Consider the following 27,600-nt stretch of genomic DNA (forward strand, 5'->3'; position numbering starts at 1 on the left):
ATGATTATTGTAGTTGTGGATACACCTTCCTCAGTAGAAATAAATGTGTGTGTGTGTGTGTGGGGGGGGGGGTATTGGAGACCCATCCAAGATGGCGGCTGCACTGATACCTCAGCGTCAGTCTATGAGGCGTCTACGTGTATTTTGTCTATGGGTGTAACAGCACGCAGAGACACAAACGTAAACAACAATGGAGGGAGGAGTAGTGATGGGAACAGCAGGACTTTTTACTGAACTGAATCTCTAGAATCCGTTCATTAAAATGATTCGTTCAAAAATGTGTTGACCGAATCGTTCAGTGCTCTCCAACTCCCTGAACTGATGAGCAGCCAAACGAGCTGTCATTCAGTTCATGATTCAGCCCTGAGGTTCATGTTCACTTACTGAGGGACGGTGCGTTCAGGGACTATAGTACACAATCATTAAGGCAGTGCTGCTTTGAGTGGTTTACATGCACTAAAATTACTACATGGTGAAAATGTCCTCTGTGCAGTAAAATCACTAAACATGATGCTACACGGATGTTAGCAACACAGTGCAATTTTAGCAGTACGGTTACTGAATGTGAATCATCTCCTCTGTCCTGAGTGAGAGACACAGCGCCACTGTCAGCACAGTATGTGAACAAGAATCACGTCCTCACAGTTCTCTGAGTGAGTCGCAGCATGATCAGCTGAGCTCAACCGAACTGAGAAAGGAACGAATCAGTTCATGAAGTGATTCTGTTCACTTCATTCACTGAAAAGATTTGTTAATAATAATGATAATAACTCACATATTGACTCTGTCTGAGCTCAGAGTTCATCACTCTTCCGTGATGGTGGCACCTGCTGTCGGTGTGACAGGAGGATGGTAGCCGGGGACGGAGAGAGTCGGTTCGGCCCCACTGACCAGCGTCAACAGACTCTTCAGATATCCAGACTTTACCTGGTGACAGTCGCTGTAACTATCGGGGGTGAAGTGGACACTATCACACTGTTGGTGGTGATTTTGAACGCTCCACAGTAGCTCCTCTTCACAAAATTAACCCGCCCATTAAATCCTGAACACACAAATTTTGAAACACAGTTCATGAGTCTTGCTCCACAATTAAATTCTGAATGGTTGAATTGCTTTTTACTTGTTTTAAGGAAATACATTTATGACCTTTTTAATGTGTTTAGAAGAAAATGGTTGAATTTGCTTCACACAGACTTTAAAATCAGTTGTGGTTTAAACCCCTCTGAAAGAATCTAACGTTGACAGACAGTTTTAGTAATTCTGGACTGATATTGAAAACAGCTTTTCCATCAAACGTAGTTGAGAGAGTGAGATATTCTCAGCTGAGTGTTTGTAGTGTTGTGGTGCTGCTTCATCTGTTGACCTCCACATATGAACTGATGCTTTAAGTCTCAGTGGCAGAGCTACACAGAGCTGAGCTGTGTGACGTGAATATACAGATAATATATAACAGCTCCTGATTCACTCTGTTATATCACATTACAGTCAACAAGTGTTCTTCTATTCAAACTGTGTGCTGGTGAGTCTCGTGGTGACAGTGAACACAACACTCAGCTAACAGGGTTTCCAGGCGGTTCTTCAGTTTGAATGTCAACAACATATTGTTTCACTTCCCTGTCAGTTTCCCTGAAGGGCGGGAACGTTTCTGTTGCCAGGAAATGATTTGAGATGAAGCAGCAGCAGCTGATAAACTAACTGAAGCAGGACGCCTGTTCAGCTGAGCTGGTGGAGCAGCGTCCCAGGTGCTGAGGCTCTGCAGCTGGTGTCGACTCCCAGCCTGGGTCCCTTATCAGTGAAGACATAAAGGGCCAAAAAATACTCACCCAAACATTTTCCTGACGCTAACCGAGAGCTTTACTGTCCAAACCTGAACACAGAAATGTTTCAACATATCTGTGATTTGTAAAAAAACATTTCTGCTGGTGATCAAAGCTGCAGCTGCACAACTCTAAAGTCTTTGTTAATGATGCTGGAGGCTTTATTCTGTTAACCGCACCTGAATGTCAGAGTTTGAACTGTCAACATGTGAAACTGACTGTCTTATGCAGCCAATGATCACCAGCTGCAGGTTTTATCTTTAGATAAATAACATGTTGGTGCTGATAGAAGGGAAACTTGTTTTAAACTGATCTTATATCTCATCATCCTCGTCACTCTGCAGCTGACTGCTGGTTTTGCTGATTTTTAAACTTTGTCTCTGTGTTTCTTCTCCTGTGGGTCAAAGTTCAGACTTCAGCCTGTCGATCATCAGCTGATGAACACAGTGAAGCTGCTGCCACCTGCTGGAGGACCGACAGCACTGATTGGCTGTCAGCCTGAGAACAAACAGGAAGTGACTGCAGTCTTTCCCTCCTAGATCAGGATGTGCATCATGTATGCATTCACACAATGCATGTGACACAATTCATACACGTTAAACTATGTAACATGTTATTGGACTATTTTCTGACGTGTTTATTGTGATCCATGTTGTCGGTGTTTGACAGGCCTGTACAGATGTCTTTAAGGTTTATAATATCTCTCTGTCTGTTTCTGTAGCAACACTGTGAAAACAACAAGAACATGGAAACATGAAGGTGTTTGTTAGAGTCTGACAAGCTGGAGTCCATCATGATCTTCAGTCTGAAACACACCAGAGCAACAGAAATGAGCTGAAATAAGATCAAATACATTCTCACTGTCCATGTTGAGACCAATATTAACAACATTATACAGTAACAAACTAATAAAAGACAACTGTCGTGACCACATGAGGGATCATGTTATGTTGGAGCTTCATGTCCTTCCTATTACCTGCTGTAATAAACATGTCAGTGAACGTGTCTCTGAGACAGTCACAGTGCTCATGTCTCCCACACAGTGCAGGGACAGTGAACAGGCCTGAGCACGATCAGTGTGACGATCCTATTGTTTCTGTGCGTGTTCGTCTCTGATGAGAAGCATGTTTGGTGGCTAAACATCCCCCAAACTCTGCACACATCTGGTGAAATGTTTATGATTCAGCATGATTGTTGTGGATGTGATCAGAGGACTCCATAGCGCCCCCTAATGCCAGGTCATGTGACAGCATGATGAAGCGGGTCACCAGCAGGGGGAGTTCCCTGCCCACGCTGACAGGTTCTCTACCTGTGCCTGAGTCCTGTTCAGTCAGCATCTTGATCTGCCACACCTGTCAGGTGGACGGCTCATCTCATTGGATTTTAACAAAAGTGATTATTTTGTGTACATACAAAAGAAAAACTTTATAAAATTGTTAACTTCAACTTGTGAGAGAAACAGGAGCAACAAACAAAGTGTTGCATTCATATGTTTGTGTATTTAGTGCAGTGTATACAGTTTGTTCCAGAAACCCTCAAATGAGCCCTAAATCTTGCAGGATTCAATAAACTTGGTGTTCTGTGACGACCTGACTGACTCTGTGACCTGTGTTGGACTTTCACAGCCAACTTCTCTCCTCCTCATACTCTGGATTATGGAGTAAGTTGTTGACACATCATGCTGCTGACCAGCAACTTTCACTGTTTGTTTAAAATGTTCCACACACTCAACAACATGAGTGATGGTTTTTTCAGCCTTTACTCCACATGAGAAGAAACCGAAGCGATACGAAGACATAACCAGTGAAATTACTCTGTACTGTGAAAGATATGATGCCTGTCAGCACAGTTTGAAAACATGGCGGTCCTGGATGCTACGTAGACTCTGCTAACATCAGTCCCTCAGCTGCATGTAGGTGGAGGAGCAGCTCAGAGGTGAAATGTGGTCCGGTCGCATGTCAGAACCACATCAGGTCTACAGAACAGGAGGATAATGAAGCATGTATTCACAGGATATACAGCATAATCATCCTCAACATTTACATTCTATTATCTTCTTTAATCAATGTTCAGTAAAATAACTCTAAAATGTGTAAGAAATGTTCCAAACAAGCAAGTTGTTGCACATATTCATCATATTGTTTATTTGATGTTTAACATGAAGCCACCTGGTTGGTTGGTTCTGTTGAATGTTCGTCATCTAGTACCTGACAATAAATTCATGTATTTTATAAACCACAATAAACCTTCTGGTCTGTTTTGGATTCTGTGCTAAGGAGAATAAATAAATAAATACAACATTATTATTACTGTTTAATATTTATCTTGATAGTTACTGAAATTGACCAATATAAAAACATATGATAACAGTTTTGTCCAGCCCAGTTCTGCACTGCGTCATCATAAGAGTCAGTCAGAGTGAAACAGAACCAGTGTCACAGTGAACAGGGCCCCCTGCTGGACTCACTGTGACACTGGTTCTGGTCTCTGTTTCCTCCATTAACTGTCTGGAGCTGACGAACACACTGCACATGTGCAGACAAGCAACAACTAAACAACCAACCAACACATCTAACACAGAGACCTGCCTTCTAATAAATAATGTAACAGGAACATGGCAGCAGGAAAGAGTCCTGATGAACCCTGGACCTGAACACTGGACCTGAACCCTGGACCTGAACCCTGGACCTGAACCCTGGACCTGAACACTGGACCTGAACCCTGGACCTGAACCCTGGACCTGAACACTGGACCTGAACACTGGACCTGATAATAACAACATGTCGGCTGCTCACCATCACAACAACATGACAGTAACAATTAAATTATTCTTCATATCAACATTCAGTGAAGATGAAAACTAACTGATTGACAGAAGTCAGATAAAAGTCCATCAGAGCAGCTCCTGGGCTCAGTGATCCATCTGGTACCGTCTGACCCAGACTTCTCCCTGTGGACCGGCTGGAGGGGACCTGGATCAGTGCAGCGCTCTGTGGACTCCTATTGGCTGCTGACTGAGGAGCTGGTACATCACATGACGTAGTCAGAGACACGGACCGGCCCAGCAGAGAGGTTCTGACTCCATCAGACTGTCTGATGCTGTTAGTGACATGAATCATATCTCACAGATACACAGTGATTATGGGCTGATTGTAGAGTCACAATACAGTGGTGTTAGTGTATTTATACTATAATATATTATATATTAAAGTATCTATAATATATATTTAACAGACATCAGTTCTGTCTGACCCTGTTGTTTCTCTGTATGTACAAACACACTAAACAACAGAAAAGTGACTTCCTGCTAAATGTGTCAGAAACACTGACAGACAGCAACGAGGAAGGAGGAGCGTCGACTTGGTCTGACTGCTACATGCTGCTGAGCTCAGATGACCAGGACTCAACATGGAGGAATCATGTCTGCTGTGGCTGCTCGGTGAGTAAAACACACTTCATCTGTGTTCCTGTTCGTCTGCACGCTTCCTAAATGTTCATGTCTGGAGTTTCTGACAGCAGCAGGGAGTTACAGAGCCAAGAGACAAGAGAACACACTGATCTCAGACCAGCAGCAGGGAGTTACAGAGCCAAGAGACGAGAGAACACGCTGATCTCAGACCAGCAGCAGGGAGTTACAGAGCCAAGAGACGAGAGAACACACTGATCTCAGACCAGCAGCAGGGAGTTACAGAGCCAAGAGACAAGAGAACACACTGATCTCAGACCAGCAGCAGTGAGTTACAGAGCCAAGAGACGAGAGAACACACTGATCTCAGACCAGCAGCAGTGAGTTACAGAGCCAAGAGACAAGAGAACACACTGATCTCAGACCAGCAGCAGGGAGTTACAGAGCCAAGAGACGAGAGAACACACTGATCTCAGACCAGCAGCAGGGAGTTACAGAGCCAAGAGACAAGAGAACACACTGATCTCAGACCAGCAGCAGGGAGTTACAGAGCCAAGAGACGAGAGAACACGCTGATCTCAGACCAGCAGCAGTGAGTTACAGAGCCAAGAGACGAGAGAACACGCTGATCTCAGACCAGCAGCAGTGAGTTACAGAGCCAAGAGACGAGAGAACACACTGATCTCAGACCAGCAGCAGTGAGTTTCAGAGCCAAGAGACGAGAGAACACACTGATCTCAGACCAGCAGCAGGGAGTTACAGAGCCAAGAGACGAGAGAACACGCTGATCTCAGACCAGCAGCAGTGAGTTACAGAGCCAAGAGACGAGAGAACACACTGATCTCAGACCAGCAGCACCAACAGATCACAGCTGAGACAAGAAGGATCCGCTTCACTGATCAATGATCATATTTATTACATATCTATGGTTTATACTTGTTCATGAACCTGATCTCAAACAAACAAAAGAACAAACAAATATCATAATTTTTTTTTCTGTGCACTACAACCTCACTGTCAGAATAAAATTTTACTGATAATTACTGTAGATAATTTGCTTCCCTGTTTTATCATATTAAGAGAATATAAAATACATGAAAACCACAGTTTTGTTTAGTTTTAAAAACCTCATGTTCTAGATTGATTGAACCATTCTATGAAATAACATGATTTAACTGTTATTTCAAATATAGCAACCTTCAAGTTGTATATTTTAATTGTTTGTTTGTTTTCTACACATTTGTAATTCTACTAAAATTGTGGCAGATAATCTACAAAGAATAGATGTAGGGGAAGCTGTAATTTTCCACCAATTGTTGTTAATCATATTTAACTGTAATTTTACAGAAACTGTTTGTGAAAATTTTCTGACATTTCACTGTTTTTAAACCTCAAACCAACCGGAGTCTTTTGTCTGTAGTTGTGACGTCACTTTTCACAGTGTTGCTTTAAAACAACAGGAGCTGATGATGTTTCTCTGATACGACTGTCCTCCTCTGTGTTTCCTCTCAAACCAACCGGAGTCTTTTGTCTTTAGTTGTGACGTCACTGCTGAGCGGCTGCACACACCAAGGTGAGAACACTTCCTGTGTGACTGATGAAGAGTTATTTAGTCCCTGATAGAACAGTTAGTGTTCAGGACTGTTTATGGAGGGAAACAGTTTGCACATACAATAAAAGAGTGAAGACTGTCTGGATGTCCACAGACTGGACGCTAAAGATAAATGTGCTGCTATAAAAATGTCATTGTGAAAGCAGGACTGCACACGATGCAGCACGATGCAGCAGCTGACAGAGAAAGTGCAGAAACAATATTGACATGTGAGACACATGAAGTCAGATCTGCTGTGTGTTTGACACCTGAACTCTGAGAGTTACATTTAAAACATGAGGAGACTCAGAGCCTGAAACACAGAGGAGATCAGTGCAGGTCAACAAGGTCTACAGAGACTGGAAGAGGAAGAAGAGACACTTCTGTCCAAACTGACCATTATCATCTGTAACCACATCTCTCTGTCTCGTCCTCCAGCCTCTCTGAACATCAGTCCTAACAGAACTCAGATGTTTCAATATGAGTCCGTCTCTCTGAGGTGTGAGGAGGACGACAGCTCTGATGGATGGACGGTGACGAGGAACATGACTGGAGGAACCAGGAGACAGTGTGGAGCTGACTGGGGAAGAAAAGATGGTTCTTCCTGCACCATCAGCTCCATGAGGAAATGGGACAGTGGAGTTTACTGGTGTGAGTCCACAGGCGGAGCAGCCAGTAGCAGCATCACCATCACTGTCACTGGTAAGATGAGGCTGTTGTAACTCCACCAGGTCTGAACACTGAGTCTGTCTTTCACCTTTTCACTTTGGCTGAGCCTGAGAGAGACAAAGACCAGAAGACAGACAGGTGACCTTCAGGAGGCAACAACACTGGGTGGAGCACTGAGTCTGCCTCCTCAACATGTTGTTCATCTGTCAGTCTGAGATTATGTTCAACATGTAGAGATGATAAATCAGGTCCATGTGCCAAATGTTTCTCCAGAGAGATTGTTGTGATGAAGTGTTGCTGAGTACAGGACAGGACAGTGAGACTGGTTGTGTGAGTCAGAGGATCCATCAAGCTGAGTTTGATGCTGTGAAATCAGACTTTAACCTGCCGATGTTAGCAGCAACTTAACAACTTTAGTACGTAGTAGATATGTTAAAACACTGTGTGTCTTCATGTTTTAAAGTAGTTTTGTCTTTAATACCACAGCTGGAAAACCTGGACACCTTGTTAAAGTCTAATATTGAACCATCATTTGATTTCTTCTCCTCTATATAAAGTTTGTGGGTCTCAGGCTGACATAGAACAAGAGGAACAGACCAGACAGGAGCAAGTTCACTTTCTTAGTTTGATCTGGTTTCTCTCTGCAGTGAAATGACTCAATGAATTCATTTGATTTCTGTGTTGTTGATGACAATCTTTGTTCATTTTAGAGAAACCTGCTGCGACAACTTCTCCTCCACCCTCCTCTGCTTCACCATCTTCTCCTCCAACCTCCTCTGCTTCACCATCTTCTCCTTCAGCTCCTCCTCTTGATGCTTTGATGTTGACAGTTTCAGTTGTTCTACCCAGTCTGCTGGTTGTTGTGATTGTTCTGGTTGCACAGCGTCTACTGGTGAGACGACTCACCAACAGGAAGCCTAAAGGTGAGACACATTCAGACACATTCAGACACATTCAGACACATTCAGACACAAAAACAGACTTCAACATAAGTTGTGTGTCATTATTTGTCTCAGCCGTGTGCTGCAGTTCACTTCTGCAGGCTGAGATTTGACCAGAGTGAGAAGAAACAACAGTGTTGACGTTCTGTCAAAGACGTCTCTGTTCTGTGTTACAGAGATGTCTACTGAAGCTAGCATGCTAACTAGCTAGCATAGAGAATGTAACCACCAAAACCAACCAATCAGAGGCAGAGTGAGGCGGGCCTAACCCCAACCCAACAACATAAACTTATAAATGTGAAGAAAGGAAATATTTTGACTCCTTTTTCATCATAAACAGAAAAATCCAACCGTCCACCGTCTGAACTCCAGTTTGTGTCTCTGACTGAACTCAGACCAGTTTAATCTGCTCGTTAACTCGTCGTTAAACTCACTTCATTCAAACTGGACTCAAACTGAGTCACAGTCACCAGAACAGTTCTGGTTTGTCTCCACAGTCTCCTCTGGTTCAGTCCAAATCAATCCTCAGTTCACAGTAACATGTGAAAATAATCTGTCCATCAGCTAACAGACCTACTTAGCTCCATGGCTAACTGAGCTACATGCTAACAGCAGCTACTCACTGTAGCCAGTGAGAATAGTGAGCAGCAGTTAGCGGTCATGTTGCCCCCAAATAGTTTTTTAAACTACCTTCATATTCTGGTCATTCATCAACAACTACACCTTTAAAATAGTATTTTTCTGCTGATATTCACATATGAACATCTCAGAGCTGCAGTGTGTCACACAAATCATTACATGTTAAAACTGTAACAACTGTTTCTGTTTGGATTCTCATTGATCAGCTCAGCTCTGGAGCTTTTGATTGTCTTTCAGTCCTTACAGAAAAATGTTGAGGTTTTTTGTGATTGTTGCAGGCAAAAATCCTTGATTATGCGGCACATTTTGTTGAAAAATGCAATGGAATATGCAGGATATTTATGCAATTTTATGCAATGAAAATGTGGTTTGATGAAAAGAGAAAAAAGAGACTCCCCAACATCCTGTTCTCACTAGGCTGCTATGTTAATGTAAAGAGTCATTTCTTATTACTTCCTATGATAAGCAAGCATACTACATCACAGAAAATGCTGAGAATATTTCAGTTTTCATCTTGTTGTATTTCAGACTTTAATAAACACATGTCTCAAACTTACAAAACATTGATGAATCAAACAAGTTCTGTAGCTTTACAAGGAAAATGCTACAACTTCTGTAAAAATGAATAGAATATAAAAAAATAAAATGTGTGCTTCCTGTTTTACAGCGGTAGCTATACAAAGGTTTTTGTAAGGTTTTTGAAACTAGTATGATTTTATTGTTGGCAAATGAGACAGATTGGCAGGCTTCATCTCGGGGTTTGCAGCTTTTCAATGATGTTCACATTGTGCAATTACGTCACTTCATAATGTTCCCATGGCAACAGGGGAAAATGGCTGCTCTTGTGTGTACAGTAAATGCAACATTTTTCAACTTTCTGCTAAGATATATGTGACTTTTTTCAATGAAAATGCAGGGATTTTTGTGGAGGTGTATTTGAAAAAATGCTGCCCCTGCATAAATATGCGGACTTTGGCTGATTATGCATTGAGTTATGCGATCACATAATCAAGTTTTTCTGGAGGGACTGGTCTTTAGACTTTAAAATGGAAATTTTCTGTCATTTTGGTTCATTTCAGCAGCAGAAGAAGAAGTAGGAGTTGATGACATCAGAGGTGACATCACTTACAGTGGTGTTAGAATATCACGTCCCCCAGAACAGCCAATCAGACGGAGTGGAGGTAAAGATGGCTTAATTGATTCAACTGTTGGTGTGTGTGTGTGTGTGTTCTTGTATCTTTGTGAGGACCACTCTCAGCTTGACACCATGAGGACATTTTGTAACGTGATGTAAGTATTGGATAATGCCCGACAAGGTGTCCATAATCAAGAAGTAATGGCCTTAATACCTGATTATGGACACCTCGTCGGGCATTATCCTGATTATACCATGGTCACTTGCCAAAGAAAAGACATTAAGACCATTAATTTATACTTTCATGTGTTTTACAATCAAAATATTAAGTTTTTCACAAGCCATAACTATGTTTTCCTGGTAAAGCCTGAGGGTTTGACTAAAACCTGGAACAGTCATTACCCTCCCATCAAGTTCTTATGAAACGGAGACGTTGTTCACTCCTCCAGTAAATAGGACGGACCTTAGATATGACTTGGCAACAGGAGATATTCTAGTCCGCTCAGCGATGAGCCAGAAAGCTAACACTTTACTAGCAACTGTCAACTGTACACAATAACATTGTGTACGGTTGACAAACGGTAAATATAATTTGACAGTATACTAGCTAACAACACCAGCTAGCTAACCAGTCATGTCATTGTCCCCAAATCAGTATCAAAATTTTACTAACAAATAATTAGCCGTGTGTAACGTTACTGTGGCCGCAGCCTGAAGCAGAGAGCTGAACAGCGAAGTGAGTTTAGTCACGTATCAGTAAGTTTAGAGGGGAAGTGTACTTTCTGCAGCTTGCGTGTTACAGTTGCCACCCTGTGGTGTTCAGCGGATACTGAAGGACTGATGGACTGCACTCAGTGTTGACAGGCTAATACACTAGCTAGCACATTAATTAAGAACAGGGAACAGACAATTTGACTGGAACTACTTAGTAGGTGTCCATATATCAGGGATTGATGGCCACCCTGTGTCAGGCTTAGACAAAAGAGAGGACTCAGGTGCAGAATGACAGATGTAATGTCAGATTTTATTGTTGTGTTTTGTGGCTCTCCAGTCAGAATGATAAAGCAAAAGCTATGAAATACTAGAGGACTCACGAGACATACAAAACATGAAACACACAAAAACGTAAGGCGCTCCCGAAGGAGGAAAAACCTACTCTGAATTATGAATCTTTTATATACAAGTTAACAAACAAAAATACACTCCGAAGAGGAAGGCACACAGGCTATGAAACTTAACTACTCTCTCTATATTCAAAAAGGGATACAACAGAAAACGCTCCAAGAGGAGGAAAACAAAAGACTATAAACAAAGTTAAACTGGAACACAAAATCCTAACGAGAATCTTTACAAACACAAAATCACTCTACTAGAGAGGACAAAAATCAGAAAATAAAACGTGACAATACTTAACGTAGGTACCATCTTGCTTTCTCTGACTGGCTTGACCTGACTCACATGGAATGTAGGATGTACCCGTAGGGACTGAGGCAGGCGTAGTCGCACCGCTGATGGACCGATAGTTCTGGTAACCGGAAATGGACCCACGAACCATGGAGCCAATTTCTTGGATGGCACTCTGAGATTTAAGTCTTTGGCTGATAACCATACTCTTTGACCAGGTTGGTAGATGAGAGCTGGACATCTTCTGCGATCAGCAATCCTCTTTACACGATCCCCCTGACGGATCAACACCTGTCGAGCGGCTTCCCAGATATGTCGGCAACGTCGCACCATGGAGTAGGCTGAGGGGACCGACACTTCCCTTACATTGTCCGGAAAAAGTGGGGGTTGGTAACCTAGTGCACAGTGGAAAGGAGAGAGACCAGTAGCAGAGGTGGGCAATGAATTGTGCGCATACTCTACCCAGACCAGGTGTTTGCTCCATGTTGAGGGGTTCTGGTGAACCACGCATCAGAGGCCGGTTTCCAATTGCTGGTTGAGGCGTTCGGTCTGGCCGTTAGCTTCTGGATGATATCCAGAGGTTAGGCTGGCTTTGGGTCCGATCAGTCTGCAGAACTCCCTCCAGAATCTGGACACGAACTGGGGCCCCCAGTCTGAAACAATGTCTCTCGGGAAACCATGGACCTGGAAAATCTGACTCATCATGGCCTCAGCGGTTTCTTTGGCGGATGGTAGTTTGGGTAATGCGATGAATCGAACCATCTTGGAGAAACGATCGACCACCGTGAGAACCGTAGTATTCCCCTGGGAGACCGGGAGCCCTGTGACAAAGTCCAAGGAAATATCTGACCATGGTCTTGATGGGATGGGTAGTGGTTGGAGCAGCCCCATGCGAGCCTTGGAGGACGTCTTGTTACGGGCACAGACCGAACAAGCCTCTATGTACTCCCGGACCTCCGGCTCCATAGCGGGCCCCCAGAACCTCCGGGAGATGACAAACATGGTTCTTTTGACTCCCGGATGACAGGAAAGCAGCGAGGTGTGAGACCAGTGGATCACCTGTGGCCGTAGTTCCACGGGGACGAACAAGCGGTTGGAGGGACAGCCACGAGGTGAAGGGGCTCCACCATTAGCTTGCTTAACCTCATTTTCTATAGGGCAAGTCACCGCTCCGACCACACAGTTCAGTGGAAAGATAGTTTTGGTTTGCTTGGTCTTTGGCTCAGGATCAAACAGTCGTGAGAGAACATCAGGTTTGACATTTCGGGATCCCGGCCTGTAAGACAAAGTAAAAGAAAATCAGTTAAAGAACAGCACCCACCTGGCCTGGCGAGCGTTAAGTCTCTTGGCTTTCCTAATGAATTCCAGATTCTTATGATCAGTCCAGACAATGAAAGGTTGTTCGGCCCCCTCTAACCAGTGTCGCCATTCTTCCAGTACCAGCTTAACTGCTAATAGTTCTCTGTTGCCGATGTCGTAGTTCCGTTCTGCTTGGGACAACTGTTTCAACAGGAATGCGCAGGGATGCATCTTGCCGTCCTTCTCCGAACGCTGAGACAACACTGCTCCTACTCCATCGTTGGATGCGTCTACCTCCACCACAAATTGTTTCTGAGGGTCCGGCAAGGTGAGGATAGGAGCCATAGTGAATCGATGTTTGAGCTGCCGGAACGCCTTTTCAGCTTCTGAGTTCCAGCGGAACAGGACCTGGGTGGAGGTAAGAGCATGGAGAGGAGCAGCTATTGCGCTGATGCCCCAGACAAACCGCCTGTAAAAATTTGCAAATCCTAGGAATTGCTGAACCTTTTTGCGGCTGTCTGGGGTGGGCCAGTCTGCTACAGCGCTTACTTTAGCCGGATCCATCTGTACTCTTCCAGGGGCTACAATGAAGCCCAGGAACGAGACAGTATCGGCATGAAAAACACTCTTTTCTGCTTTAACATATAGCTGGTGTTCGAGAAGTCTTTTCAAAACCTGGTTTACATGATCTTGGTGTGTGACAAGGTCAGGTGAATTTATCGGAATGTCATCCAAGTATACGTACACAAATTGGTCCAGGAAGTCTCTTAACACGTCGTTGATCATGGCCTGAAACACCGCAGGGGCATTTGTGAGGCCAAATGGCATCACGCAGTATTCGTAATGTCCACTGGGGGTGTTGAATCCGGTCTTCCACTCGTCTCCCTCCCTGATGCGGACCAGATTTCAAAATAAGACATGAAATTTCACAAGACAGACCCCAAGACAGGACAAACCTCACCGCGATGTGACACCCTGCAGCCAATCAGAATCAAGTATTCCCCTAGACCATGGTATAAACGCATTTATGTTCATGTAGAATATTGAAGAAAGTGTGTTGAACTAAAACTAAAGTAAATGTTTGTTACTCCATAAAGGTTCAGTCTGTAGCTGGTCTGTTTCAGGTGATGATACCGTGTGTTGTGTTAGCGTTCGCTCTGTCCGTTTGTTTCTGTTGGTGAGTCTGCTAACAGACACTAACTGCTCTGTGGTCACTGTGCTTCCGGTTTCTGATTAAAACACCTCAGCTGAAGTTTGTCCTGCTCATGTTTCACCGCAGGACTGTTAACAAGAAGAATTAATATATATGAACTATAAACTGTTTGTTTAATGTAGATAGTAATAAAGTAAAAATACTCGTTATCTCTTCCATGCAGTCTCATGTTGTTCACATGTACACTCTATGTGACTTTGTATTAAATTAATCAAATTAAATCGATAATTACATTTACATTTAGAGCATTTAGCAGGCACATTTGTCCAAAGTGACTTAACCGGCAAGTAAATAGTGTAAATAGAGTAAAACGAAATATAGAAACAATTGTCAAGCCCTCATCTGAGGATCTAACTGCTATTTGTCAAAGATTCTTTAAGTGTGTATGTGCTGTGATTGAAGTGCGATGAAACAAACATACAAGTGCATAAAGTTTTATTAATTTGTTTATTCATTACTTCTTTTGGGGGGTGGTGGGGTTGAGGTGAAGTCTGAACTAATGACTCTTGAGTCTTTTGTGGAAGAAGGAGAGTGACTCTGCTGTCCTGACATTCTCCAGTCTTTAAAAACCATACTCCCTGTCTTAGGTCCCTGTTTGTTTTCTATCATCAGTTCCTCACTCACCTCAGGGTCCGTACCTGACCTCTTTAAAATTGTCAGTATCCAGCCACTTCTTAAAAAACCCTCTCTCAACCCAGACCAGTTAGAAAACTACAGACCCATTTCCAAACTTAATTTTTTATCTAAAACCATTGTAAAGATTGTCCTGGACCAGCTCCTGAAGCTGTTAGAAGGTCACTGAGTCTTTGACAAATTCTAATCTGGTTTTCACCAAAAACACAGCACAGAGACAACATTACTGAGAGTGTCTAATGACATTCTTATGCATGCTGACAAAGGTGAAAGCATCCTTTTTCTCCTTGATCTGACTGCAGCCTTTGACACTATCGATCATGCCATTTTACTGGATAGTTTATAGAACTGGGTTGACATTTCTGGTACAAACTTAAATTGGTTTCATTCCTATTTGACTAACAGAGTCTTTAATGTCTGCATTGATAATCATGTTCCCTCTTCCGCTCCCCTCTTCTGTGGTGTCCCTCAGGAGTCGGTTCTTGGTCCGGTTCTGTTCACCCTGGACATGCTTCCACTGGGTCATTTGATCAGCTACTTCCCTGACATGTCATATCGCTGATATCCAAATGATACACAGATTTACTTTTCTGGGAAACCCAATAACCTGAATCAACTGTCCTCTCTCCATGAGCTCTTAGCTCCACCAAAGACTGGATGTCTCTTAATTTTCTCCACTTATACGTCCATGCAGATTACAGGATCTAATCTTTACAGATATTCCTATCAAACAAGCCAGAACACTTTTTGGTCCCATTGAAAATGTTCCGTAACTTGGAGACTGGTGACTGAGTCCACGAATACAAATAATAAATGGCATTTTCACACTCCAATATTTAACAACCATAATTTCTTGATAGGTGGTCGACCAGCAGCCTACCCTATGTGGTCAAACAATGGGATCTATATACTTGGACAATTATTCAATTCTAATGGTCTCCGTACATCCAGAGATTTGAAGGAACAGTACAACTTGTGTAGATTTTCTTGCTTTCTGTATTTTCAGCTCTGTGCTGCCATGAAGACTTATGGAGTTCCATAGTACTCCGAGCTGCCTAAACATGACTTGGCGAAACAACCGTACAATACTACCAACACCAGGGGAACTGTGTCAGCATTATATGCCCAAATTTTGCAGGCATCATATAAACCGATGGCAACTCAAATATTTTGGCAGAAAATGAATGCTCTGACAAACTCTGAAATATCCTGGGAAACAGTATGGAATAATATCACTCGGGCCTCAAAACACACTAATCATCAAACCATACATCTAAAAATTGTTTGCAGAGCATATTTTACTCCTAAATTTAGACATACAATGAAGTTGGAATCATCCCCCCTCTGCCGATTAGACATGCAAGGTTGCTTAGACATCTTTACACATATGTTCTGGGAATGCCCTGGAGTTCAGTTGTTTTGGTTACACGTCACTAAATCCTTATCTAAAACTCTTAATAAGGAGGTTCCATGCTGCCCTGTACTTTGTGTGCTGAATGATAATTCTCAGTTTCCTATGTCAACACATGAAAAAAAGAGTTTGGATTTCTGCCTTAACAGCTGCTAAGAAAATGTTGGTAGTATGGTGGAAACCACCACATGCTTTTTATTAGATCACTGGTGGCACCTCCTGATAGATATTCTACAACTAGAGCTTTCTGTTGCACGGTCTCATGGGACAAAGGATAAAACACTAAAACCTTGGTCAGAAGCTACTACAGTTGTTAAGAATCTTGCCTATGAAAGGGTGGGTTAATGGGTGGGGGGGATACAGATCGCTCATCAGGGAGGGAAGGATTTTCTTTTGAGTTATGTTTGGTTTTATTTTGTGTTATTTTGTTTTGCCTTTAGTCAATTAGGTGTCAATATGTGATTATGGCTGTGGAGGACTTTGGGCTGAGGATTGAGAGCTTGGATGAAATAAGAGTGTGTGTGGATCTGGGGGGGGGTTGACTCTTAGACATTAGAACATGTATGGCACCTTTGTTTTCATTGTTTTTGTTTGTCTGTTGTTCTTGTTTTTCTTTTATATGTATAAACATCTGGGTCTGCATGTGTATATGTATATCTGACCGTATGTGTGTATATATATATATATATATATATATATATATATATATATATATATATATATATATATATATATATATATACATATATATATATATATATATATATATATATATATATATATATATATATATATATATATATATATATATATTGTTTCTTCTTTTTGTGTGTGTGCTCTTTTTTTGTCGCTGTTGTCTGGATTTATTTTGTTTTTGTTTGTTTTGTTTGTCTTTTTGAACATACAGTCAATAGTATATTGTTTAACAGGGAATACACTTGAATGGTCTGTATGTTCTATTTTATTTTATTTTATTATTCTGATTTTCATTTTTGCTATATGTTGACATGAAAAATGAATTTAAAAAATGGTAACAAAAATATAGAATATAACCTGAATACATTAAGATGAAATAAGAAATAAGAGATTCAACACAGAAACAAAGAACAGGACGTGTTTCCTTCCTCACTCTGAGGTTTATAACAATCTCAACTAACTAAATGAACTTGACTTCATATCAAACTGACCTTAAACACACTTTGTTTTTGTGTTTTATTCTTTTAATCAGTTAAATCAAACCACAACACCAACTTCCTCCTGCTGTTTCCAGTAAACTGTGAACTGAAGCTGTTGTTGTTTCTCACTTTAGTGATGGTGGAGTGACCCGTCAGAACAACGTGTTTGTGGTCGTCCAGTTTAAATTTGATCTGTTGTTTTTCACAGCAGAGGTGTTAAAAAGAAAAGTGTTGCTGACATTCATTCATTGATGACTCCATAATCAATTGTATTATAACCCTGCATGACAGATAATGTGTGTTCATATTGTTCTTCTGTTGCAGAGAATGATCCAGCTGTGGTTTACTCTGCAGTGAGACCAGCAGAAGACCTCAGTTATGGGCAAGTCGTCTTCAAAGACAAGAAGACAAACAGGACCAGAGGTACAGCTGATCTGGTTTGTCTCTGCCATGAACCAACACGTTGTAATGAAACAGCACTTTCCCAGACAGACGTTATAAATAAAAATGCTGACGAGGATGAGATCCCTCACTGGCTTCCCACCAGTTTAAACACATCTAATTAGCGACTGCTGCTGGAACATCATATCTCATAAAATCAGTTGTATTATGGAAGTTTACCTCTGAAACACCTGTGTCCATCCTCAGGGGTCTGTACACCTGGATTCAGGCTGACAGGTAGAGCTTCCTCCCACCTCCAGTTCTGGAGCTGAATGTCCCGTCAGTTCACTCCACTGATGTCTCACACTCATGTTTTACATTTGACCACATGTCAAACTAAGTCACAACATGAAGACACCAGAGAGTTTTAAACCAAATCAGCATTTATGTTCATGTGACGAATCTCAAACATTTCAGGGATTTAAAGCTTTTTGCTTTATCTTTAATGTAATTAATTTAACTTTATTGATGCGAGCGGTGGACATGAAGAGGAGACGGATCAGCAGACGAGGAATATGTTGTTTCTGAACTCTGATATTATTGCAGGTTTTTTCCACTCTGCATATCAAATCACATGATCAGCTTCCTCCTGCTGGTTCCAGTGAAGCTGGTGATGTTTCTCTCGACTGATGGTGATGCTTTGTGCCTTGTGGTTAATGTGTCACTTATTTTAGTCGAAGCGAGCAGCTCTGTGGTCATCACAGTTAACTTCCTGTTTCACACAGAGAGAAAACAACCTGCTGCCATTTATCAAATAATACAATACTAATAGAATAACTATAGTCCTTCATGAAAAATTATGAGAGAGATTGATGTTGTTCTTGTGTTGCAGTTTTAACACTGGCAGTAAATACAGCAGCAGCTCTGTGTCAGTGGTTGTACATGCCGTCATGTAATGAGGATGTGTTGTTGTGTTGCAGAGAATGATCCAGCTGTGGTTTACTCTGCAGTGAGACCAGCAGAAGACCTCAGTTATGGACAAGTCGTCTTCAAAGACAAGAAGACAAGCAGGACCAGAGGTACAGCTGATCTGTATTCATGAACCAGCTTTGGACTTTCTGGCTCCAGTCTTTGAACATAACTAATCTGCTATCAGCTAATATTAGCATGCAGATTTCCACTGTTGATATTATCAGATTTGACACTTTAATAGAAGACTTTATATTACATCTCAAAAGAATATAAAGCATTACAAAACATGATGATATAACTAAATTAGCAACAACAGTCAGTAGCTTCATCATACAGGTTTCTACATGACTGCAGATCCAAACAATTAAAGTTACACCCTGTGGTGCATCTTGGTGGGATCAGTCTAGTGCTGAATGTATCAGTCTGTTCAGTCTGCTGGCTGCCCCAGCACACAACAGCATACAGGATAGCACTGGCCACCACAGACTCATAAAACATCCTGAGCATATTACGGCAGATGAACCTCAGGAACCTCAGCCTACAAGGAAAATAGAGACTCTGTCCCTTCCTGTAGAGGGTGTTGGTGTTCTTTACCCAGTCCAGTTCATTAACAATGTGGACCCCCAGATATTTATAATCCAATACATACACACTGACCCCCTGGATGGAAACAGGGGTCAACAGCACCTTGTTCCTCCTCAGGTCCACAACCAGTCCTGGGTCTTTGTCACGTTGAGCTGTAGATGGTTCAGCTCACACCATGTGACAAAGTTGTCCACAGTAGTCCTGTACTTATCCTCACTGATGCATCCAACAATTGCTGAGTCATCAGAGAGCTTCAGGAGATGACAGGTCTCTGAGCAGTAGTTGAGGTCTGTGGTGTAGAGGGTGAAGATGAAGGGAGAGGGGACAGTCCAGAGTTGCTGACCACTCTGTCTGATACACAGTGTTGTGCTGTGGTCTGCCAGTCAGATAGTCACCAAGCCAGGTCACAAGGGGGGAATCCACCTGCATCGCTGTCAACTTCTCACCCAGTAGATGCCAAAAAACATGACACTCGCCAGCTCGTCCAGGTGGGCGTAGACACCGTTGAACGGGTAGATGATGGCATCCTCAACTCCAAGTTGGGGCTGATGGTCAACTGTAGGGGGTCCAAGAGTGGTTTGACCTGCTCCAAGACGAGTCTCTCTAGCGTCATGATGTGGGAGCTCAGTGCTACAGGTCTGTAATACTTGGAGCCACAGGGACGCATCGTCTTCAGCACAGGGACAAGGCAGGACGTCTTCCACATCACAGGGACCCTCTGTAGACTCAGACTCATGCTGAGGACATGGTGAAGTATTCCACATAGCATAGCTTGACTGAGTGGAGTCTCACAAGCTGTCTTCTAACATGGTCAACTGTGATGCTCAGTGTAGAGGTGACAGGTAGGGAAGGTGGAGGTGTAGAGTCAGTTGTTGTAGTGTGTAGTGAGTCTGGAGACCAGGGGAGGAGGTGTGGGGAGGGTGGTAGTTGGCAGACAGCAGTAGGCCCGGTCCACACTGCCTTCAACCCCTCTATTGCCAGCTGACCTGAATCCAGTGATGGTCCTCATTCCCCTCCAGACCTCTCATGTTGTTCTGCTGAAGTTTCTGCTCCAGGTTCCTCATGTAGGTTTCTTTAGCCTCCCTGATCTTCACCTTTAGATGTCCCTGTGTTGTTCTCCCCTCCTCCCTGTTGCCAGCTCTGAAAGCCATGTTATTTTCACTGAAGATTAGAGTTTATATTCTCTCCTCTCCATCATCATGTGACGACCCCTCACAGTTATCTGGTGACCCTCTGGAGGGGCTCCACCCCGAGGGTGGAGGATTAACTTGTGTCTTCTTCCTGTCAACTAAATGTCATGTGTGCTTCTGTCAGCTGAACCAACCAGTGTCAACCAATCACATCGTGTCATCCAGCCGCCAATCAATCTGAGCGAGCGGCACAGAGCGAAGACTTCCTGTCAGAGAGACGCAGCCCAGTGAACAACTGGAGGGTATTTATGAGAAAGAGGAACCTGGACGAGCACAAAGCTGCTATCTGCCATTAAAACCAGTCGACACGTTTCACCACAAGGACAAACACGTCACTGTCAGCTCGAGCAGAGAGTGGAGAGAAACCTCACAGCTTCAGGTCACTTTACTGGACTCAAGAGGAAGCTGTGGTTTATGTTCAGCATAAAAAACTACAACATGAATAATCTTCAGATTAAAGGTCAGTCTGAGAAGCAGAAAATGCTCCGAGAATAACCTCTGTCATGTTGTTCTGCTGAAGTCTCTGCTCCAGGTTCCTCCTGTAGGTTTCTTTAGCCTCCCTGATCTTCACCTTTAGGTGTCCCTGTATTGTTCTCACCTCCTTCCTGTCATTGAAGATGGCTTTGAGGCCCTTTGTTACCCATGGCTTGTTTTTTGGGTAACAATGTACAGTCTCAGCTGGGACAGTGGAGTCTACACACATGTTGATATAGTCCATGATGCACTCTGTGAGCCCATCGTCCTCTCATAAGCTCATAAGATTCCTCCATCCATCTCCTCACTGTCCTTGTGGTCGCAGGCTGGCTCTTCACCAGAGGAACATAACAGGGGTTGAGGTGCACCAGGTTGTGGTCTGATCTACCCAGTGGGGGGAGGGGAGAGGAGCTGTATACATCCTTTACATTAGCATCCAGCAAGTCCAGGGTCCTCTCCTCTCTGGTAGGACAGCTCACATACTGTGAGGAGCTGGGCAGTGCTGTCTCCATGGTGACATGGTTGAGGTCACCTGAGATAGCAGCGAATGCACTCAGGTGTTGAGTCTGTAACTGGGATGTTGCAGAGTGGATGAATGAAAGAAGGACTCTCTCAGCAACAACTAAAGACCAAAACTCTCTCCACCGGCATGTTTGGAGAAGGAATGGCTTTAGTGAGAGCAAAAACAAGATGAGTCAAGATAATAAATTATTAAATAAGAAGCTAAAAAGTAGGAAGCTTGAAAAACCAGTACGAGTGACTTCAACAGGCTGTGTGCACAGTGGCGCACTACTAATACTATTAAAACTACTAACTACTTTAGTGAGCTGACATCAGAGAGTGAAGACCTTAAAATGTTATACCAATTCACCCATTAATGAAAGAGTCGGGGATGACAACAATAGTTGAAAACTAATCGATCAATTGATTAATCATTGCAGATTAATGAATTACAGCTTATGATGCTACAGTGACTTCCTGTTTACACAGCTGATAGCTCTTGATTGGACAATGCTGCAGATGTTTCCTAGCAACCTGGTGCCATAAATCAGTAGTTTGAGATTTCCAGCTCAGAAGTCTTTGTTTGTGGGCGAGTTTGAACCGTTTGTTTGTTTGTTTGTTTGTTTGTTTGTTTGTTTGTTTGTTTGTTTGTTTGTTTGTTTGTTCAGGGTTGAAGTCAGAGCCGGAGGTCCTCTACTCATCACTGAAGTAACCTTCACACCAGACCAACCAGTGGTGTCCAGCCGGCCTGTGATTGGTCCTCAGAGACGTCACACCTCAGCACTGTCACCTGCTTCACTTCTTATTTTATATGTTGAAGCTAAATGAGACTTTTGCAGCTACAGAAAGTCAGACAGGTCAGATTTAGAGCATGTTTAGAGCAGAGTTTGAATGTGTTCTTAAGTGAAATAAAAAAATATATATAAGTAAAGATTAAAATGAACTGTTTAATTGTTTGTTCCCAACACTTGTTTCATTCACATGTCTCTGTTGAACAGAGCCTCCACCTGTTTAGTGTCATATCTGACTTGTTATTTAAACTGTATTTATGTTTATTGGACTGTGTTCTTGTTGTGGCAGCTGTGACTTATTATTTCTCTGCAGCATCAATAAACTTTGCTCTCACTTCTTATTTTCCTGGTGTGCTTCTGTCGGTTCAGCTCAGCTGTCAGATGGAAAACTGGGCCTGTTCTGGTTTGGTTGTGGCTAACCGACACACACTCGCTTCAGAGCAGATAAAGAACAAACTAAACCGCAACCGCAGACTATAAAGAGCCCGAGCATCGAGTCGTGTCGAGTGTTACAACTCTGACTCGTTATTTCACCTGGAGATGTGACGAGATGGAAAGAAGGAAACTGTTAGAGAAATGAGACGTCCTTTCATCCAAACTGCCATCTGATGACTGCAGCTTGGATAAAGACGGATCAACACCAGGTCAACACAGTCACTTCCTTCATCTCTGTAATCTTTGTCTTCACCCTCCAGCTTGTGATCCGACGGTGCTGCCACCTGCTGGTGTTCTGTCTGTCCTGCATCTCCACTGTCCTCACAGTCTTTATGGACTCAGGTCCACAGGTCGCACTGAGTCTCGGCCTCACAGAGACCTGTGGTTCTGGTTCCTTCTGCATTATTTCAACACGTTTCCTTTTTAAAGAAATACACTAAGTACAGCTCCACATCAAGAGACCAGAACTGTCTCTTTAAACCAGTTTGTTTCAGTTTCCATCTCGTCACCTTTTACTAAATACATCTTTCACATGTCAGTGAGTTGTTAGTCGTTAACTTCAACAGTTTGAGGCTCAAAGGATTCAAATCCTTCAACATTTCACAATAAAAGCAGAAACAGATGTTCTGTATCAGAGTTGGTTTTCTCTCCTCTCCGTCATCATGTGACGACCCCTCACAGTTATCTGGTGACCCTCTGGAGGGGCTCCACCCCGAGGGTGGAGGATTAACTTGTGTCTTCTTCCTGTCAACTAAATGTCACGTGTGCTTCTGTCAGCTGAACCAACCAGTGTCAACCAATCACATCGTGTCATCCAGCCACCAATCAATCTGAGCGAGCGGCACAGAGTGAAGACTTCCTGTCAGAGAGACGCAGCCGAGTGAACAACTGGAGGGTATTTATGAGAAAGAGGAACCTGGACGAGCACAAAGCTGCTATCTGCCATTAAAACCAGTCGACACGTTTCACCACAAGGACAAACACGTCACTGTCAGCTCGAGCAGAGAGTGGAGAGAAACCTCACAGCTTCAGGTCACTTTACTGGACTCAAGAGGAAGCTGTGGTTTATGTTCAGCATAAAAAACTACAACATGAATAATCTTCAGATTAAAGGTCAGTCTGAGAAGCAGAAAATGCTCCGAGCATCTAAAACCATGAACACTGTTCTGTTGTTGGACTTAAAGGAAGTCTTTGTTCTGCTCATCAGTTCTGATGTGCAGTGTTACATAAACAGGGTGTGTCAACACACAGCTGAAGGGAACACACTGCATGATACTGAAGGATAAAGTCTGTTTAATGTGCAGCTCAACATTTCAGATACAGCAGGTCCAAAAGTCTCAGACCACATTGAAAACCTGGAATACTGTCACATAAACCTGGAAACAGTCACAAAGTTTGAGGATCCAGAAAGTAAATCAAAGCGTCAGAAGTCAAAGAGGATCGTTGTCAGAGTCCGATCAGGACCGAAGGTCTCTAAAGAAACACTTTACAGAAAGTGGATCAGCTGGACACCATCAGAACATCAACACATCAAGCTGAGTTCACTGAGAGACAGAACAGCAACTTCATCACAGAGACAGAACCGACTCAGTGAACAACACAAGAGTCCAATCAGCAGTCGACCCGTCTGACTAGAAGGTGAGCAGCTCCACAGGAAGAGTTCTGGTGGGAACGCCACAGAGACGAGCCAATCAGAGGTGGAGGAGGGCGGGTCTCACGAGAAGAAGCAGCAGGATCCACAAGAACAGAACCGAGAAGGTGAGCGGCTCCACAGGAAGAGTTCTGGTGGGAACGCCACAGAGACGAGCCAATCAGAGGTGGAGGAGGGCGGGTCTCACGAGAAGAAGCAGCAGGATCCACAAGAACAGAACCGAGAAGGTGAGCAGCTCCACAGGAAGAGTTCTGGCTCCTACGAAGGAAACGTGACTGAAGAAGAAGGAGAACACGTTGGATCAACTCAGAGGTGATGCTCTGTGGTGACAGCAGCCATGACATCATCGAACTCATCAGCCAATCCCTGCTCAGCCTGGGTGGGAGGAGCCATCTCCATGGAGACGGGCAGGTAATTTCCTGCAGAAGGAGAGAGTGACATCATTTATCAACAGCTGTCAATCACCACCTGATTGATTGATTGATTGATTGATTGATTGTTACCTGTGGACCTGCGTCGGTATAAAGACACCATGATGACAGTGGAGATGCAGTACGGACAGAACACCACCAGGTGGAGGAGCACGAGAAAGAGGGGGGTGGATGCAGGGGGCGGGGCTGAAGATGGGGGCGGTGCTGTGGTAGGTTTACCTGCTGAGAGAATCTCACCTGGTCAGGTGATCATGTGGATGAAATGAGTCCTGATATCAAAGGGAACCTCCTGACCTGTGACAGTGATCCAGCTGGGTGGAGACTCTCCATCACTGATGGTGTTACACTTGTAGAATCCTTCATCAGACCTGGAAACATGGTGGATGGTCATGTGACCTGTAGGCTCAGTCCTGATGAAGGAGTCATCTTTATAGAAACCAGCTGAGAGGATGGAGGTCTGTGTTGTACAGGTGAGAGTGACATCATCTCCCTCCATCACAGGGTGGACAGGACTCTGCAGGATCACTGCTCCACCTCAACACACAGACAAACATGTTATTCCAGGTGTGTGTTCCTGTTGTGAGTGTGAAGGTGATGACAGGATGCAGGTAGCATCACACAACCAGTCTCACTGTCCTGTCCTGTACTCAGCAACACTTCATCACAACAATCTCTCTGGAGAAACATTTGGCACATGGACCTGATTTATCATCTCTACATGTTGAACATAATCTCAGACTGACAGATGAACAACATGTTGAGGAGGCAGACTCAGTGCTCCACCCAGTGTTGTTGCCTCCTGAAGGTCACCTGTCTGTCTTCTGGTCTTTGTCTCTCTCAGGCTCAGCCAAAGTGAAAAGGTGAAAGACAGACTCAGTGTTCAGACCTGGTGGAGTTACAACAGCCTCATCTTACCAGTGACAGTGATGGTGATGCTGCTACTGGCTGCTCCGCCTGTGGACTCACACCAGTAAACTCCACTGTCCACTGTCCTCATGAAGCTGATGTTACAGGAAGAACCATCTTTTCTTCCCCAGTCAGCTCCACACTGTCTCCTGGTTCCTCTAGTCGTGTTCCTCGTCACCGTCCATCCATCAGAGCTGTCGTCCTCCTCACACCTCAGAGAGACAAACTGTCCTTCAAACATCTGAGTTCTGTTAGGACTGATGTTCAGAGAGGCTGGAGGACGAGACAGAGAGATGTGGTTACAGATGATAATGGTCAGTTTGGACAGAAGTGTCTCTTCTTCCTCTTCCAGTCTCTGTAGACCTTGTTGACCTGCACTGATCTCCTCTGTGTTTCAGGCTCTGAGTCTCCTCATGTTTTAAATGTAACTCTCAGAGTTCAGGTGTCAAACACACAGCAGATCTGACTTCATGTGTCTCACATGTCAATATTGTTTCTGCACTTTCTCTGTCAGCTGCTGCATCGTGCTGCATCGTGTGCAGTCCTGCTTTCACAATGACATTTTTATAGCAGCACATTTATCTTTAGCGTCCAGTCTGTGGACATCCAGACAGTCTTCACTCTTTTATTGTATGTGCAAACTGTTTCCCTCCATAAACAGTCCTGAACACTAACTGTTCTATCAGGGACTAAATAACTCTTCATCAGTCACACAGGAAGTGTTCTCACCTTGGTGTGTGCAGCCGCTCAGCAGTGACGTCACAACTAAAGACAAAAGACTCCGGTTGGTTTGAGAGGAAACACAGAGGAGGACAGTCGTATCAGAGAAACATCATCAGCTCCTGTTGTTTTTAAAGCAACACTGTGAAAAGTGACGTCCTGTCAGAGTAACATGGACACTAACGTCTGTTCATGTTCCAGAAAACAAAGTGTGTGTTTCTTCCAGCTGATGTTTGAGTACTTACAGAGCAGACGCAGCAGACATGTTTCCTCCATCCTGACACCGACTCATATGACATCTACACTTCATCACTTCATGGTCACATCAGTCAGACCCTCCTCCTTCCTCTCTGACTGACTCTCACCCTGCTGTGGTTTCCTCCCCACTGACTGCAGCTCAACTGCAGATAGATTCCATTTTAAAAGCAGACTGATCGCACAACAAACTGCAGCAACTTGCTGATTTCAAATGTGCAAAGACACATTTTCTCACCGGGACATTTTTGTGCTTGTTTCTATTTCACACTATCCATCACGTCCACCAGAGGGCAGAGCTGTCAAGGCTTCACCCACAAGATCCTTCAACCATGAACCATCAAACCAGGTGAGTCCTTCACTTCAGGTGATACAGTCATTAAATCTCTCTTCAGTCCTGTGTGATGTCATGTGTCTCCTCACAGAGCAGATTATAATCTCAGTCCAGCTGCTCCAGAGATTAAACTTCCTGCTGGGAATTCAATCCAACACCAGGTGCAAGAAACAACAATCAGACAGTAGAATCAGAATGAAGTCATGATTCATACTGTGAACACACGAGACTCTAGAAAGCAGCAGCCGCACACTGTGTGTCCTTTCAGAGGGGAAACAAGATGGAGATGTTGTAGGAAAGAACACAACTCAAACACATCAGATTACCAGTGTGTTGCTGACAACTTCCAACAGTGACTAATTCAGAGAAGGACCCAGAGATGAGCTCATCTGAAATGGCTCAGGTTGGCAGTATTCTACAGGATGTCCAGGCAGATGTTTCGGTGGTGAAATCCTCGCAGACAAAAACAGAGACCCCACAAACTAGCAGCTACCAAAACTGTTGATGCTGAAACACAACACTGATACCAACAGTGTTCTTCTGCTGGCGTACAAAGGGCCTTGAGGCTTTGGTCCACATCTTGGGAGCTCTTCCCCACCCAAAGTCAATCCTCCTGATTGTTTCCTGCTGACAGTCTCACA

General features: G+C 43.5%; 2 protein-coding genes and 2 long non-coding RNA genes across 5 annotated transcripts in view; 3 read left to right on the forward strand and 1 right to left on the reverse strand.

Annotated features, from left to right (window-relative positions):
- Positions 1–1,706: 1,706 nt before the first annotated feature.
- Positions 1,707–3,081, forward strand: LOC119026766. Its single transcript, XR_005077234.1, has 3 exons — positions 1,707–1,742; positions 2,225–2,373; positions 2,539–3,081. It is a non-coding gene; the product is annotated as an uncharacterized LOC119026766 (long non-coding RNA).
- A 1,973-nt stretch (positions 3,082–5,054) lies between these two features.
- The window catches only part of LOC119026715 (low affinity immunoglobulin gamma Fc region receptor III-like), a 95,591-nt gene continuing 73,045 nt past the window's right edge, over positions 5,055–27,600 (forward strand). Inside the window, exons 1-7 of one of the 2 annotated variants that reach the window (XM_037111220.1) lie at positions 5,055–5,256; positions 6,761–6,796; positions 7,253–7,516; positions 8,194–8,406; positions 10,143–10,244; positions 17,658–17,756; positions 18,695–18,793. In XM_037111220.1, the coding sequence (XP_036967115.1) occupies positions 5,226–5,256; positions 6,761–6,796; positions 7,253–7,516; positions 8,194–8,406; positions 10,143–10,244; positions 17,658–17,756; positions 18,695–18,793 (844 nt within the window). In that variant the 5' untranslated portion in view covers positions 5,055–5,225. The remainder of the gene's footprint in view (positions 5,257–6,760; positions 6,797–7,252; positions 7,517–8,193; positions 8,407–10,142; positions 10,245–17,657; positions 17,757–18,694; positions 18,794–27,600) is intronic. The other variant, XM_037111221.1, reaches the window with a different exon arrangement.
- On the forward strand, positions 20,590–22,568 carry LOC119026767. Its single transcript, XR_005077235.1, has 2 exons — positions 20,590–20,921; positions 22,105–22,568. It is a non-coding gene; the product is annotated as an uncharacterized LOC119026767 (long non-coding RNA).
- On the reverse strand, positions 24,583–26,742 carry LOC119026728 (Fc receptor-like protein 5). Its single transcript, XM_037111247.1, has 6 exons — positions 26,616–26,742; positions 26,380–26,415; positions 25,660–25,923; positions 25,039–25,278; positions 24,817–24,963; positions 24,583–24,732 (listed from the first exon to the last, which is right to left on the reverse strand). The coding sequence occupies exons 1-6, from the start codon at positions 26,644–26,646 to the stop codon at positions 24,620–24,622; spliced, it is 831 nt and encodes a 276-aa protein (XP_036967142.1). The 5' UTR covers positions 26,647–26,742; the 3' UTR covers positions 24,583–24,619.

Source organism: Acanthopagrus latus, chromosome 10, assembly GCF_904848185.1.
Source record: "Acanthopagrus latus isolate v.2019 chromosome 10, fAcaLat1.1, whole genome shotgun sequence".
NCBI lineage: Eukaryota > Metazoa > Chordata > Actinopteri > Spariformes > Sparidae > Acanthopagrus > Acanthopagrus latus.